The sequence below is a fragment of the Nyctereutes procyonoides genome, unplaced genomic scaffold, assembly GCF_905146905.1.
Source record: "Nyctereutes procyonoides isolate TBG_1078 unplaced genomic scaffold, NYPRO_anot_genome, whole genome shotgun sequence".
NCBI classification, from domain to species: domain Eukaryota; kingdom Metazoa; phylum Chordata; class Mammalia; order Carnivora; family Canidae; genus Nyctereutes; species Nyctereutes procyonoides.
Genome location: NW_026575117.1, coordinates 3,256,139 through 3,271,993, shown reverse-complemented (window position 1 = coordinate 3,271,993; position 15,855 = coordinate 3,256,139). Strand labels below are relative to the sequence as shown.

At 38.1% G+C, this 15,855-nt stretch overlaps 1 protein-coding gene across 2 annotated transcripts in view; it reads right to left on the bottom strand.

Annotated features, from left to right (window-relative positions):
* ATF6 (activating transcription factor 6) overlaps positions 1-15,855 on the bottom strand; it is a 200,652-nt gene that overhangs the window by 128,494 nt on the left and 56,303 nt on the right. For both annotated transcript variants that reach the window (XM_055334088.1, XM_055334089.1), the window contains exon 10: positions 1,021-1,152. In XM_055334088.1, the coding sequence (XP_055190063.1) occupies positions 1,021-1,152 (132 nt within the window). The remainder of the gene's footprint in view (positions 1-1,020; positions 1,153-15,855) is intronic.

Sequence of the window (15,855 nt, the reverse complement as noted above, 5' to 3'; positions counted from 1 at the left end):
GGCTGTCACAGTAAAAATTAAAAAAAAATGATTCCCCTATGGCTCTTGGCCTGTAGGACCTTACAGAGTTATAAGTAAACAAATCTTTCATGATTCTCAAGCATTATATTGTGCAATCATTGCCACACCGTGACCTCCCTTTGCTTTGTTACTTAAGGACCTCGCTCCACTTGGCTCTAATAAAAATTCCAAATAACAGAGGAAAATGTTTATCAAAAAGTATACAAAAAAAAAATGTATACAGCTTGGGACGCCCGGGTGGCTCAGTGGTTGAGCGTCTGCCTTTGGCTCAGGGCGTGATCCCGGGTTCCTGGGATCAAGTCCCACATCAAGCTCACCACAGAGGGTCTGTTTCTCTCTCTGCCTGTGTGTCTGCCTCTCTCTCTCTCTCTCTCTCTGTCTCTCATGAATAAATAAAATATTTTTTAAAAAAAGAATACAGCTCTGAAAATGTCCATTATAACCTCCTTCTGGTTTACATAATATAGATCTTGTCTTTTCATTAAGTTTTAAGTCTTTTACTACTGGCAAGAAATTTACTAAGACAATGATAAACTATAACAAGGGAGGGAGATCCAACAAAGATCACAATAAGTAAATATAAACAATTAGATCAAAGGACTGCACACAGGTTCACCCATATCATTCCACCAGGTCATATTCATCACAAAATGAATACTGTTACATACACTATACGTGTAACCGTATGATAGATAAAAAACTATTAAAAAACATTATGTATAATACAATGTGTGTACACTGTATGTGCCTCTATTAGTACACAACTGGAGATTTTAAGGTCACACCTCTGTAAGAATTCCAAAATTGGGAAAGGTTTCAAAGAGTAAATTTATTCTTACAACTGATCTTAACAGTAAAATGTATTAAGGGCCTCCATAACTTGTTTGTTTGACATATTAAAACTGTGCATAAACAATTTAGGTGTCAAGTTATACTACTAATGCCCTGTGGCAGTTTCATTAAATCATTTTAACAGACAGAGACATGCCATCTTCTAACCTGTAGCTGTTTTTCTGGATGATACCATCTGATGTGTCTTCCACCTCTTTAGCAGAAAATTCTAGAAGATGTCTCCTTTGATTTGCAGGGCTCACACTAGGATTCTTTCTCCTGGAATCCTGTTCCAACATGCTGAAAATTTTAAAAAGTGAAACAATAATTGAAATAAAAATATGTCACATATATGCAAGCTGCATTAGCTCTAAAGCAATCTCAAATTCCTTCCTAGGTTCATGCATACAGCATGAAGGCTAGGCACAGAAGACAAAACAGCACATTGCTCTGGTCAAATCCCTCACCTGGCATCCTGTACATATAAAGAACAATTTTGAGAATAGTTTTCATTAGTCTAAAAGTACCTCATTTTTAAACTGCTTAAACAGTATCAGTATTCTCTATATGCTTTAAAAACTCTATAATTACATATGTATATAAAGTAGAAATAAGTAAAACATACACATAAACAAATTCTAAATTCAGATAATATCTGAAATATAAAGTCCTCCTGGATGCTGTAAACTGATATTTTCAACAAGAGAACACTTCAAATGAAATTGGAACTTTTCTCCTTATGAACAGCCAAATCCCAGCAGGCAGGTGATCAAATACAGGTAACAAAAAAATTTTTTTTCAAAGATTTATCTATTTATTTTAGAAAGAAAAAGAGAGTGAGCACACACACAAGTGGGGGAAAGGGGAAGAGGAAGAGAGAAAATCTTAAGCAGGCTCCCCACAGAATGCAGAACCCAACATGGGGGCTCAATACCATGACCCTGAAATCATGACCTGAGCTGAAACCAAGTTGGATGCTTAACCGACTGAGCCACTCAGGCACTCCACAAAAAATTATTTTAAAAGATACTTCTATTTTTATTTACATATAAAAATTTCCTATTTCCTTTTTTCTTCCCATCTTCCCCCCATACCTTCATTTGTCAGTGTGTGTCCTCATGGTGGGCATTAAGTATTTGCAGCTAGCAAACAGATACACACACACACACACACACACACACACACACACACGTATAAATAGTAAATACTGCAAGAGTTATTTAACACTTTTAACTAGCTAATCATGGGCTTAGAGATTTGGCTCACCAATAAGATATTTTGTGTGTACACTTTATTTTATAATGCCACGCACACAATTTACACTTATTCTAATCTTCTTGAAATTAAACACAAAGGTAATTTCCTTAGGGAAACACAAAAAGGATGCCAGATTCTACTGAGAGGAATGAAGAGGTAGAGGGAAGAAAGGCTGATGAAAGCGGGTCACAATTAAGGGCCCTGTGGTTCTAAAAGAAAAGGAGTTTCTCAGAGTAGGGCAGTTTGCCTCCAAGTCTGGGGAAAGAAGTGCTAGGGAAACCAAGTAGCAAGTACCTCTCCCTAGAATCTTCTTCTGATCTCTTAGTTTATTTCCTATTCTCCTAGGTTCTTCCCCCCACCCCACCCCAGAATCGCTACCCGGTGGTCTTCATACAGTATGCTGTAGCACCTAAGACCTGCTGTAAATGTTTCAAAGGTGTCCCACCAAATTACCAGCCTTGTGGGACATTTAATTTTGCTACAACTGAGGATACATTCTGTACCATTCTATTTTTCAGATACAATGTTTATCTGACTGGTCACAAACAACATGAACCTTGCCCCAGAAAAGGGAAAAGGCCTTGGTGGAGTCTCTAACCAAGCTTGGTACATTTTTTAGAAAATAGGAGAGAAGTAGTAGATAATAACTTTGTAGGGAAGACAGAGTGTGATGATAACTGCAGAATTTTTGCAACTTACTTCTTTGAAAAAGATTTTACTTTTAAATCTTTCAGTGTGGTGCCAAACATTCTACTTAAGAACGTAAGCTATAGGGCAGCCAGGGTGGCTCAGATGTTTAGCGCCACCTTCAGCCCAGGGCGTGATCCTGGAGACCCGGGATTGAGTCCCATGTCAGGCTCCCTGCATGGAGCCTGCTTCTCCCTCTGCCTGTGTCTCTGCCTCTCTCCCTCTCTGTCTTTCATGAATAAATAAAATCTTAAAAAAAAACACAATGTATGTTATAAACAAAACAAAGTTAAGAACTTTCTCCTCTGTTTACAGGATCTTGGTTAATTCAACACCTCCACTATATTAGTGACACATCCACGAAATAAGTACTCCACCCCTCCAGTGACTACGAGGGCTTCCACCACCCTGACTGTGAAAAGCGTTTCCCTTTATTTTAACTAGAAATGTGCTTTTTTGTAAATTCTACCCTTTGGTTCTAGTTCTGGGCTCTGTGGCTATTCAGAAGAACCCCAAGCAAGCCTCCTTCCAATATCCAAAGACATCTAATATACCACCCCTACCCCCCATGCACACTTTCTTTCTCAAAACTATGGTTTTTTCCACATGTTCTTTTTTGAAGCACAGTCTCAGGTCCCTTCAGTATGTTTGGCCTCTCTCCTATCAACATGCCTCTCAGAAGTGGTGTCCAAAACTGACTACAGCACTTCTCAGGTGCTATGACGAGCCAGGATGGAACAGATTAATTCATTCCCACATTCTAGATATTATTCTTCCTCTGATACAGACTAATATCACCCAGGCTTTGTTGGCAGTTACACCATACGTTATTTATATTGAGCCTGCTTTAATCAAAATCCCAATCTTCCTCACACACAGATTCTGAACGATTATTTTCTTTTCCCTTCCTCTCCCATTTTCAATTCTGAATTTACATAATTGAGGTTTTGATCCCAGTTGAATAATTTACATCAATTTTTTTTAAAATATCACTTTGTCTACTACCCAGTCAAGAAGTTCTAGGATCCTAATTAGCAAAAGAAATTTTCCTTCTAAGCAAGGATCAGCATGCCATCAACATCCTCAACTGAGCCACTTTTAAATACTAAAAAGCACAGAACAAAGAAATTGAGCTATGGAGCATGCCCCTAAAGACAGCCTTATAAAAATATAAGTTTCACCACTTCTGAATTAATTGTATCACATAGTCCAAAATTTCCCATCTTAACCATACAGATATCGCAAGACTGTTAAATGGTCTAAGATGCAAGTACAGTACAACAGTAGCTGCCACTAGGAAAAAAAAAAACAGTAGCTGCCATTTTTTGGCCACCTGATATTTATTAGGAAATGAAGACCCTATAAGTTGAGGCTCAAAGAATATAAACAATCTGCACAAAGTCATGCTTTAAGTAATTAAAGAAGCGAGGTTTGGACCTAAGACTGGAACTCCATGATGTTGACAACATTCCTCAGAATGACTAATTATTCAACACTCATTAAATATCTATTATGTTCCAGGAACCATATACAATGGTAAAGACTGGAAGATAAAAAAAAATTAGGGGCGCCTCGGTGGCTCAATCAGTTGAGGGTCCAACTCTTAATTTCAACTCAGGTCATGATGTCAAGACTATGGAATCAAGCCCTGCTTCCAGCTCAATGCTGGGCATGAAACCTGCCTGGGATTCTGTGACTCGCTCTCCCTCTGCCCCCACCCCTCCTTCCCTCTGAAAAAATAAATTAAAAAAATAAAAAGCATTTTCAAGATTTTTAAAAATGTAAAAATCAAATTACAGTGCATATGTATGTGAGGGTGTTGTTATACAGATAAAAGATAATAGAGTGATTAATGTCATAATAAAGGTTAATGCTGAATGCTATGGAAGCATACAGCTAAGGCATCTAATTTCACAATCTTAAATGAAAAGCAGTAAATAAACAGGTGGAAGGAAGAGAAAGTGAGGAAAGGCATTCCATACAGATGGAACAGAATATGAAAAATGCGCTCAGGTATAAGAGCATGTTTTGCTCAGAGAACTGCAAGTAAAGCAGGAGAGGGTTTGTGGGTGGACACAGTGAGGAGGAGATCATCTCAGAGAGAAGAGTAAAGAAAGGGAACCAGAATGGTAACGCAAGGTAGATCATAGATGGCCTTGCCTGCCACAGCATCACTTACTTAGTCTAGCAATTTATTCAAGGCACAAAAACAAACCTACCATGTTTTGTTCTTGTTTTAATTTTGGCTTTCAGATACCATATCCCTCCCTCCCTTCCTCTCTCTCTATTTCTCTCTCTCTCTCTCTCCCTCCCTCTTTCTAAAAATTTTATTTTAAAATAATCTCTACATTCAATGTGGGGCTCAAGCTTATAACTCCAAGATCAAGGGTCACATTGCTCTACTGACTGAGCCAACCAGGCACCTCTATCATATCCCTTTCTGTATCAGAATCTTCCCTATGATTGTTAAATTCCCTGACCTAATGGAATCTACCTTCTTTCTTTTAAAAATTGGTATTACAATGATCTCCTAGTTACCTAGACTATTTCAAAAACAGAGGATTACTAGAACAGTTGCCCTGCTTTCCTATGTCCTGGCCAGGGAGTATAAGCCTTTAAAAAGGAGTATCCCGGGATGCCTCAGTGGCTCAGCAGTTGAGCATCTACCTTCAGCTCAGGGCATGATCCTGGGATCCAGGATCGAGTCCCACATCGGGCTCCTTGCATGGAGCCTGCTTCTCCCTCTGCCTCTGCCTGTGTCTCTGCCTCTCTCTCTGTCTCTCATGAATAAATACATAAAATCTTTAAAATAAATAAAAATAAAAAGGAGGATCCCTTGATTACTCTCACAGTTAACTGCCAAAGTGCTGCTATGGCTTCTAGAAGTAATTTCACTTGTGTTTCTTTGAATCCTACTGTCAAGTAGCAATTAACACAGTTGATTAGTTTTTCTGGATCAGAAAGCACCTTTCTCTAATGGTGATTCTCAAAGGTCTGGTACCGGAAGCAGCAGCATGTTAGAAATGCAAATTCTCAGGCCCCACCCCACTCCTACTCACTCAGAAAGTCTGGGAATGGTGTCCGACAACTCTATGTTTCAACTAGATGTCTAAGTGACTGACACACTCAAATGTTTGAAAACCACCACTTTAAATAATCTTGTCTTTCACATCTTTCCTATCTCATTCCCTTAAAGTTACACATTTTTCACAATGATTCCAACAGAAGTGGACAGACTGGGGAAAAGGCTGGGGGATCAGACAGGAGGTATGTGGAAGGATATAATCAAAAGTGGACATCTGTCTGGTTTATGAATGATTTATTTTTTTAATGAATGATTTATAAAGTAAATTAGTTCAGCATTATTAATACTTCAATGTGTTTAAAAGAGCCTTTCTACTGACCATTGTTCTTTTGGTAAGCTGTTTGTACTACGATGAAGACAGGCATTTCAATTCACAATTTATGGCTGTTCCAAACAAATGACTTGAGTTTATCACTTTACTTGATTCCATCTGTAGGTGATCTGCACCACAGTCATTCAGCAGCTACACTTGCTGGAAATCACTTTTGATGTTGACTGGCTTGGCTCCTAAGTGATCATATTTTTCACTGCTGCCCACATAAGTAATGCCTACCACAGTGTAATGACAATTTAACCTTAGTATTCTAGTAACTTCTATCGTTTGTTAGTCTCTGTCTACCCACTTGCCCAGAATGTATTTTGAAAAGGTAACATAATACGAAATTTTGTAAAGGATCTTCTAAAGTTTTTCACTTACTTTTTTCTTGGTGGTGGTTGTCATTTGGTTGCCCATTCCCTGTAGATTTTTTTTTTAAGTCTTAAAATGAAATTTCCCTTAAGCTAAATTACAGACAAGCCAACTGTACAATTCAGCTCAAAAAAAAAAAAACTATAAATGCTTGAACCCTATGAAATGACCCACAGAAACTAATTTTAAACCATCAGAATAACTGCAGAATTCTATTTCCCTTGTTTTTCATTAATATTTGAAAGACATGAAAGAGGAACTTTATTTCACTGCCAAAATTCAAGACTGTCTTAGGTACAATTGTGACACCATGAATATTAACAAGGAATCTGACAGTAGCCAAATGTACAAAAGAATAGAAGAAAATTGTTCATGTGAACTTTTAGATTCTTGGCATGAGTGTTTTAGCATCATTCAATGATCCTTTTTGTTAATTCTGGAAAAAACTGAATTTCTAATTAATACAAAGAGATGGCTCAGAGTCACAGGAAGGGTAGTGTAATAAAGGCAATGACTGTTTATAGTTTACAACATTAATGAAACAGTCTAATCAAACTTTTCATTATTAGCTTAAATTAGGTTCTATTCTGTATTTTTAAATACACTAATAAATATTAAGAAAACAAAAGTCCCCACGTCTCTACGATCAGAACTATGTTACTCCACAAGAATTACAAGCGTTTTAATTACACCAAAAAATAATAATAATAATCATTGCACCAGTAAACCTTACACATGTCATGGGCCAACAGGCCTGAAAGCATGGATTGATAAAAACACAATTTCAATTTCCCCAAAAGTCTTAAAAAAAGTATAAGAATTGTTACTTTACTTTTTCATTTACAAAATTCTAAAAGCCAGCAACTGTTTGATTATCTGTGATGCCACTTAATTAATTAAGAAATGATTTCAGATAACCAATTTTCATACCAAGTAGCTGAATTTTTTAAAAAAAATTTTTTTTTTTAAAAAGAACATTTCCGGGATCCCTGGGTGGCGCAGCGGTTTGGCGCCTGCCTTTGGCCCAGGGCGCGATTCTGGAGACCCGGGATCGAATCCCACGTCGGGCTCCCGGTGCATGGAGCCTGCTTCTCCCTCTGCCTGTGTCTCTGCCTCTCTCTCTCTCTCTCTGTGTGACTATCGTAAATTTAAAAAAAAAAAAAAGATAAAAAAGAACATTTCCAAATCCATTCTACCCTTTGCAAACCTGCTTTCTTATGGTACAAGTAGATCAATTTTAAATTCAAGCTGTCCTCTGGGAAATGAACTAGGGGTGGTGGAAGGGGAGGAGGGTGGGGGGTGGGGGTGAATGGGTGACGGGCACTGAGGGGGACACTTGACGGGATGAGCACTGGGTGTTATTCTGTATGTTGGTAAATTGAACACCAATAAAAATTAATTTATTAAAAAAAAATTCAAGCTGTCTCAGAAGGTAAGAATCAAATTGGTTTTCATCTCCCAAAGAAACCCATATGCTGCTACTGCTCTGTTGATCTGAGAACCACCCACCAAACTTGAAATCACTTGAAGCTGAAAAGAGCATGGAGTTCTTCCAATTTTAATGTGGGATGGTGGGAAAAGCACAAAATTTGGAGTCAAGAGATCTGGGTTCAAGGTGTGGCTCTGAGACTCCCCACTTGAGGAGCCTTGGGATAGTTGGTTACCCTCTCTGACCTTCCAATTCCTCGTGTGTAAAATAGAAAAAATAACAGATATTTCACAATATTCCAAAGATTCAAGTGAAAGGAGAGGAGAGATGTGAACATGTTTTTTTATAAATCAAAAAGTGCTATGTGTCCCAAGGATGACACAAAGCAGTTAGTGGCACAGCTTGTCTTTCTGCCTGCCAGGCTTCTTTGAACTGCTTTAAAATCTGGGTCAGATTATTATGTTACTTCTCTGTCCAAACCTTCAGACAGCTCTCCATTTCTACTGTGGTAAAAGCCCCAAAGCTGAAAATGACCAAAGCCTCACAAAACTTGACCCCTCTCTCCATCTTGCCTCTCTGGCATCATCACCTACTACTCCCCACCTTGCTCACTTCAATCAAGCCACCCTGACCTCTTTGCTTATCCTTGAACATGCAAGACATACCTCCACCCTAGGGCCTCTGCATTGGCTATTCCCTCTGCCAGGAATGCTCTTCCCCACATATCTTCCACATATCTATATGGTTAGCCCTCTCTTTAAGCCTTAGTTCAAATGTCTACTTTACTATGATCACTATTTAAAACTACAGTTCCAACAACCACCCTCCCACTTGTAAAATCATTCACTCTACCACAGTTTATCCCTTCCTTCAAAGAAACTACAACTGTATCATTATATTTACTTGTCAGTAAATGTTTAATGTCAGTCTGTCCTCACTAGAATATAAGTTAAGGAGTACACGGACCTCTGTTTTGTTCTAGGACAATGCTTAGCTCAGAGAAGAGCTATTTCTCTTTTCTATAACAAATAACAAACAGATGAAATTTATGTACCATTCTGCCTCATGTCAAGAGAAAAATCCAGGTCTTCATTTTAGGGACACTAACTCACAACTCAAGAATGGCAGGTGGTGAACTCATTATTATACCATCTCCAGATCCAGGAACAGGAAATTATGTTAATTTTCATCGCAACTGAGGCTAAAGACAAAAAGTTCTCAAGGGAGTTCTCCAAATCTTAAAGAAGTTTTTTCTGTTTATTGAAAGGTTCACAGATGATTTTTGCAGGCTGATAATAACTGGGAGTAATTTTCTGTTTAGAAATGAGACTGAATAAAGAAATAAATCTTTAAATCAAGTTTTAAAAACCTTCTAAATAGCAGTTCTCAGAACCAGGGATTACCAGACCATGAGAAGAAACATGTACTTTGCGGTGGCAGTTTGCCAAGTGAGCCGACATGAGCAAGAAAACAGCACGAGATCCTTTCACTCATTCAATGAACAACTATAAAGTAAGCACTCTTCTAATAGGTGATGCTCATTCTTGGAACCCTGCCACTAAACTAAGAGGAAAGCCAAGCAGCTTGTGGAGAGGCCTAGATGAAGAAGAATGAAGAACCCTGGCCCAACACCCCGGTGGTCTCAGTGGAAGCCAGCACCAATCTGCTGGCAATGATGCATGAGCAAGCCATCTTGAAAGTGGTCCATGAACCCAACCCCAGTTGACTCCATGGTGAGGGGCAAAGAGCTGTCTCTACTGAGTCCGGTCCAAACCACAGATGCTTTAGCAAAGTAAATGTTGTTCCAAGCCTTGCTTTAGCCTTGCTATGATCTGTTACATAGCAATAGATCACTAATACACTATACTTAATTGCTGAAGTCAAGGAGTCAACGTTTAATATAAAAAGTTTGTATGTAATCAACTCTTTGGTTACCTTCTCACTTGAGAAAGACACCCTCTGATCATTCTAAATGTCAAAAAGATGCTTGTAAATTTGAGTGCAATAGTTTTTCTGTAATATTTACATCAATCTAGTCAACTTATGAGTATTTTCTCCTCCTTTCACAGCCAATCCTAAGCTTTAAAGGGATGGGTAAAATTATTGGATTGAGTCCTAAACTCCTCTCCTTCTATCTGTAAATACCAACTTCTTCCCCCCCTGAGTGGTTCTATTAGTGATTAAGACAAGGTTTCAAAGGCAGACTCTGAATCCTGGCTCTGCAACATTATTAACAGACAAGCCATAAAATAATCATTACACCAGTAATGATTTCAGTCTCCTCATCTGTAAAACAGAGATAGTAACACCTTCCCTTATAGTTCTGAGAGAATTTATAGAAATTTGCTTAGTATTTGATAAAAAACAGCTTAACACAACAAACAAAAAAGCCACTACCTTTACCAACCAAGCACAGATGATATCAACATAGAGCCAACCTAGATTATTCTGGAAAGAATTTTCTTTCATTCATCTTTTCTTCCAACTGTCTTAATTCCATCTATCTCACATTTTCAAATTCACAACAATAAAACCCACCTAGGAAGGAAAAACAAAAGCAAGTAATGCTGCTTTACTAAGAAGGGCTCAGAGAGAAAGCTATATAAGGCATACGGATTCTCTGTAATTCCCTAATTCTAGCTCCTCAGAGGTCATGGACTGTGATAAATTGACCGTGGACAGAACATACAGATGCCAATTTATGTTCAGAACACACAGACAACAGAAAATCTAAACGCACACCACACACATAGTTCACACATGCTACAATGGCCATAGCTCAGTTGAAAACAATCTGTACAAGGACACCGGGGTGGCTCAGCAGTTGAGTGTCTGCCTTCAGCTCTCAGGGTGTGATCCCAGGTCTGGGGACCGAGTCCCACATCAGACTCTCTGCGAGAAGTCCACTTCTCCCTCTATGTCTCTGTCTTTCTGTCTGTGTCTCTCATGAATAAATAATAAAATCTTTAAAAAAAAAAATCTGTACAATGACCTTTAAAATATCTAAGTTTCAAATGCTTACTGCAATGACAAAACAGCTCAAATCTATAGAAAATAAGGCATTAATGGCCAACTGCCTAGTTTAAATGATATAGAATAATTACAGATATATTTTCTTACAATCAAAAGTTCCAGCTATCCTACAGCTATCTTAATATTAAGCTATAAAGGTGGTGGAAAAAGCACATACTTTAAAAATGTGTAATTTTCTAGTTCCTTTTTAATGATAATTATTTGCAGTGTATTTAATCACTACATTTACAATAAATTCTTTGGTATCAAAAAAAAAATATTAAGCTAGACCTTCCCTTAGCACAAGTAAAGCTATGTATTCCTTCATTATTTATGTTTTGTTCAACCTCTACAGCAGGGTCCTACCTGAATATACTAAGTACTGGAAATGATGGTTGTGGAAGCTGCTTCAGACACACCATACATACTAAGATTTGGGGTCTAAAGAAAACATCACAGTACCCACCTTAAACTTCGACGGTTTTCTTGTCTGCCCTGGTTTCTCAGGGACCCTCTCTCAAAAGATAAAAAGCAGAAGTTACATGACCTCCATTTATCTTCAAAGTGACACAGTGACTTATTCAAGGTAAAGAAGGCAATTAGCAAAGGACGTAGGTTTCTGATTTCAAATCCTTAACAACTCAAGTCTGGGACAAAAGGTAGCCAAGCAATAAATGCTAAAGTCATTGGTACTCCTTGTAAACCTTCCAACATACAACTCACATGAAGTCCAAAACTAAAGAAAAACACCAACAGATTTTTCTACGCCCTCAAAACTCAGCTCTGCACTTGACAGATTCTGAGCCATCTTTTAAAACAAGGATGGAATCTAGAGAGGGTGGAAGGAAAGAGAACCAATTACTCTGCACATTTTTTTTGAAGAACGTATAAATAAATGAGATGATTTGGGGGAAGGACTGCCCTTAGCTCTATTTCCTCTCTGCAAGCCCAGATCCAGTAACACCTGCTATTTAGATGTATTGTATTTCTTCAGTTTATGTGTCACTTTGATAAATGTGGAAAGTACTTTTAGCCAAGAACCTGAATTAGATTTCATTTTAAAATCTGGCTGAACAAAACCATGTATACTTGGTGGTTTGAATTCTGACATTTAAGTTATACAGTAACTTTTAACCTACAGCCAATAATGATTTCATACAGCAAAATGTGCTCAGCAATTGAACAGGGAAAAAAAAATCAGAGCCAGATTTGGGGACAGGCTCATCTTAGGATAAGAAGCTAGAGTTTTTCCTGTAAAAATTATGAAAAGCTGACAAACTTAGAGAATGCTAGAATAGAGACATTTTATTTCTAACCAGTTCCAGACATCTCAAATTCAATGCCATATTCTCTGTGGTCAGTTTTTCCTTAACAGTCTCATAAGCAAACCACAGAGTAGCTGGCCCTGAAATAGCAGGATTTACTCTTCTTCATCCAAGTCTGACGTCTCAAACTATAGATTCCGTTCTAGTGAGGGGACAGCATCTAACCCGCAAACAAGGAAAAGGCATTGTCAATTTCAAACACTTGTTATTTTTTCTTAAGACCTAGCATATTCAAAACCTCCTTAGATGTTGCTTTGTATTTTCAGAAAAGGAAGATGACGATAGTGACTTTTAAAATAGAAAGGGGAGAAAACATGACAAAGGAATGTACGAACTGTAGTCCTATGTGCCAGGAAGAAGTTCCCCTCACAAGGTTATGCTGTGGCTCTTATTCAGTACAAAACAGAGGTCCATATGATTAATCAATTATAGAAGAAAAACTTTTAAGTATAGGGGTGTGTGTCTAGAGATTTAATGAAATTTATCTTATACACATTATCTTCTCATACAATGAATAAGTGCTCTTAAAATTTCCAGAGGCCAATGTATAGAAAAAAGAAAGACAACACTACACAGTTTTCAACTCTGGACGTATTTCAGAATCACTGGGGGAAAAACATTTTAGGAGTAAATGAATCAGACCCATCCTACCAGATTCCACAAATTTTGGGCAGGGCTCCTTCCTTTTGAAGATTTCCTGGTGACTATTAACGTATAACCACGGTTGAGAACCACAATGAGAAAATGTGACCAAAAAATCATCCAACTTTTGAGGAGGCAAGGAAAATCTGCAAAACCTCAAACTTCTGCAATAAAAACTATAGTCCCTTTTGTTACTCAACAGTCAACAAAACTCAAAACAATAAACAACAGACTGCAAATAGGGTTCAGACCAATGTTTCTCCAACTAGCTCTTAATCATCCTGTTTTATAAAGATGGAAGTATTTTTAACACAATTTATCGCTGGTTAAACTTTATGTTGCCAACAGTACCTTTCGGAAATTCTTTTCTTCCATCAAGATTAATCTATTTTCCTTTTCTCTTCCCTTATTTCCTCCGCTTTTCTTAAATTGATTCAACTTACCTCCACCAAGAAATATTTTTACAAATGTCTAAAAGAAACACTGCTCATTCCCTCCACCCCACCCTATTTCCCTGGTATCTGTACAACTCTGAAATTTACATCAATCCCTGAGATATGGGGGAAGAGTTAAACTTCCCTAATGTCAAAATGGTCTTGAAGTAAAAACTTAAAATAATAACAAAAGAGAAACACATCAGCACAGAGCAGCAATGAAAACCATGCCTCTGGTATGACTGATATGAGGTATGATCTTTGAACAATGCTTTAAAAGAAAGCAGGAACCCAAGAACAGGAAATTCTAAAAACTCATCCCCCTCCTTAATCTCTTCAACCTCATAAAATATTAACTTGATAAGCACTTACACTGTATCCTATCCCCATTCCAACATCCTTAGAAGGCTAAATGACACTATAATGCAGAAAGTAATAACTATGATATAAAGAGAATGGGTTATGAAAATTAAAGTGTCTTGGAAAACATATAACCAGAAGAAAAAATAAGAAAATTTAACCAGTCATAAAAGGCCCACAAAGTGAAGACTTTTTGGGCTTATGTATTTTTTTTTTTAAGGCAACACAAAGGATAGACATGGGGAAAAAACTTCTTTTCCATCTCTGTATCATACCTTGGTGTTTTGTGTCCTACACCTCCCGTGAGCATCAGTCTCTACTCTCCTTCTAAATCTTTAATTTCTCTCTCTAGGGTGAAGCCTTTCCTATAATCACCATCTCCACTTCCCTCCCCCCCTGCCCAGACAATACTCACAACACACACCTTATGACTTAGTACTCACTGGAACTCTACCATTTAATGGTCACTGTTTCAAAACGGTCTTCTCCTCTGCAGGGAGCAGGATGCCCCAGAGGAACTGGCCACAGGTGGGCTGCCCTCTGAGCCCTGCTGCTTTCCACTCCTTGCCAGACAGTCTATGCTCATACATGCCAGCATTCACTCATTCATCTGTTCAATCAATTACCACCACAAAGGTTTATTAAGTAACTACACTATGGGGCAGCCCAGGTGGTTGAGCGGTTTAGCGCTGACTTCAGCCCAAGGCATGATCCTGGAGACCCAGGATCAAATCCCAATGTCGGGCTCCCCGCATGGAGCCCGCTTCTCCCTTTGCTTGTGTCTCTGCCTCTGTGTGTGTGTCTTTCATGAATAAATAAATAAAATCTTAAAAAAAAAAAAAAGTAACTACACTATGTTAAGCATGATCTAAAAGTCAAGAAAGGTCTAGCCATACCTGACTGCTTCCTACTACGGGTAAAAAGTCATCCTTTCTAAATATTTGCTCACAGAACTCCCTTCGCCTGGAATGCCTGTCTCTTCTGGTGAGCCTGACAAAATCCTTCTTAGTAATTCAGTGCAACATTTTGTGTCTGCCATGTACTGTACACATTATGTTAAATGCTGAAGGTATAATAAAAACACGGACTGAAGCAAAGTTTCTCAAAAAAAGAAAAAAGGAGGGATCCCTGGGTGGCGCAGCGGTTTGGCGCCTGCCTTTGGCCCAGGGCGCGATTCTGGAGACCCCGGATCAAATCCCACGTCGGGCTCCCGGAAGCATGGAGCCTGCTTCTCCCTCTGCCTATGTCTCCGCCTCTCTCTCTCTCTCTCTCTCTCTCTCTCTCTGTGTGTGTGTGTGTGTGTGTGACTATCATAAAATAAATAAAAATTTAAAAAAATTTAAAGAAAAAAGGAAAAGAAACAACAACACAAGAGCTATAGCAGTGAAGACAGGAATAACTAGGACTGTGTGACAAGTTCTATGATATGTAAACAGGATGATTTGGGAGCAGCAGGCAGACATACTTAGCCTGGCCTACATGTGAGTTAAACTTGGTCAATGCAACTTCTAACTTCTGTAATAACAATTCCCTCGCTTTTTTATATAGCTTTACCACATATGCATACACATTCATACTGTACAGTTCTTTTGATCTAAACTTGGTACAAATGTACCATACCATATATTCTCTTCTGCAATTTGCTTATTCCATACAATATGATAGTTCCTACAAGGTCTGATAAATAGTATTTCTAATATCATTCAGTAATAATTTCATTATGATTTCTTCTCTGGTCTAGGAGTTATTTAGAATTGTGCTTTTTAAGTTCTAGTACTATAGGAATTCTTTTTGTTATTGATTTCTAGTGTAATTACATGGACAGTGAATGAAATCTACATGTTAGTCTTTGAAATCTGTTAAGATTTCCTTTATGACCTAGTGCAGATCAATTCTTTTCTTAACATCTCCACCTCTAGTTCAAAAATTCTGTGTTGATAAATGTAGTGTTTATCTAAATGGCCATTAGATCAAGTTTCATAATCATAATATTCAAATCTTCTCTATCTTTGCAGATTTTCTTGTCACTGTCCTCCATCAAAAGAGGCACACTCACTATGGCAGTGGAATGTCCGTTTCCCCCA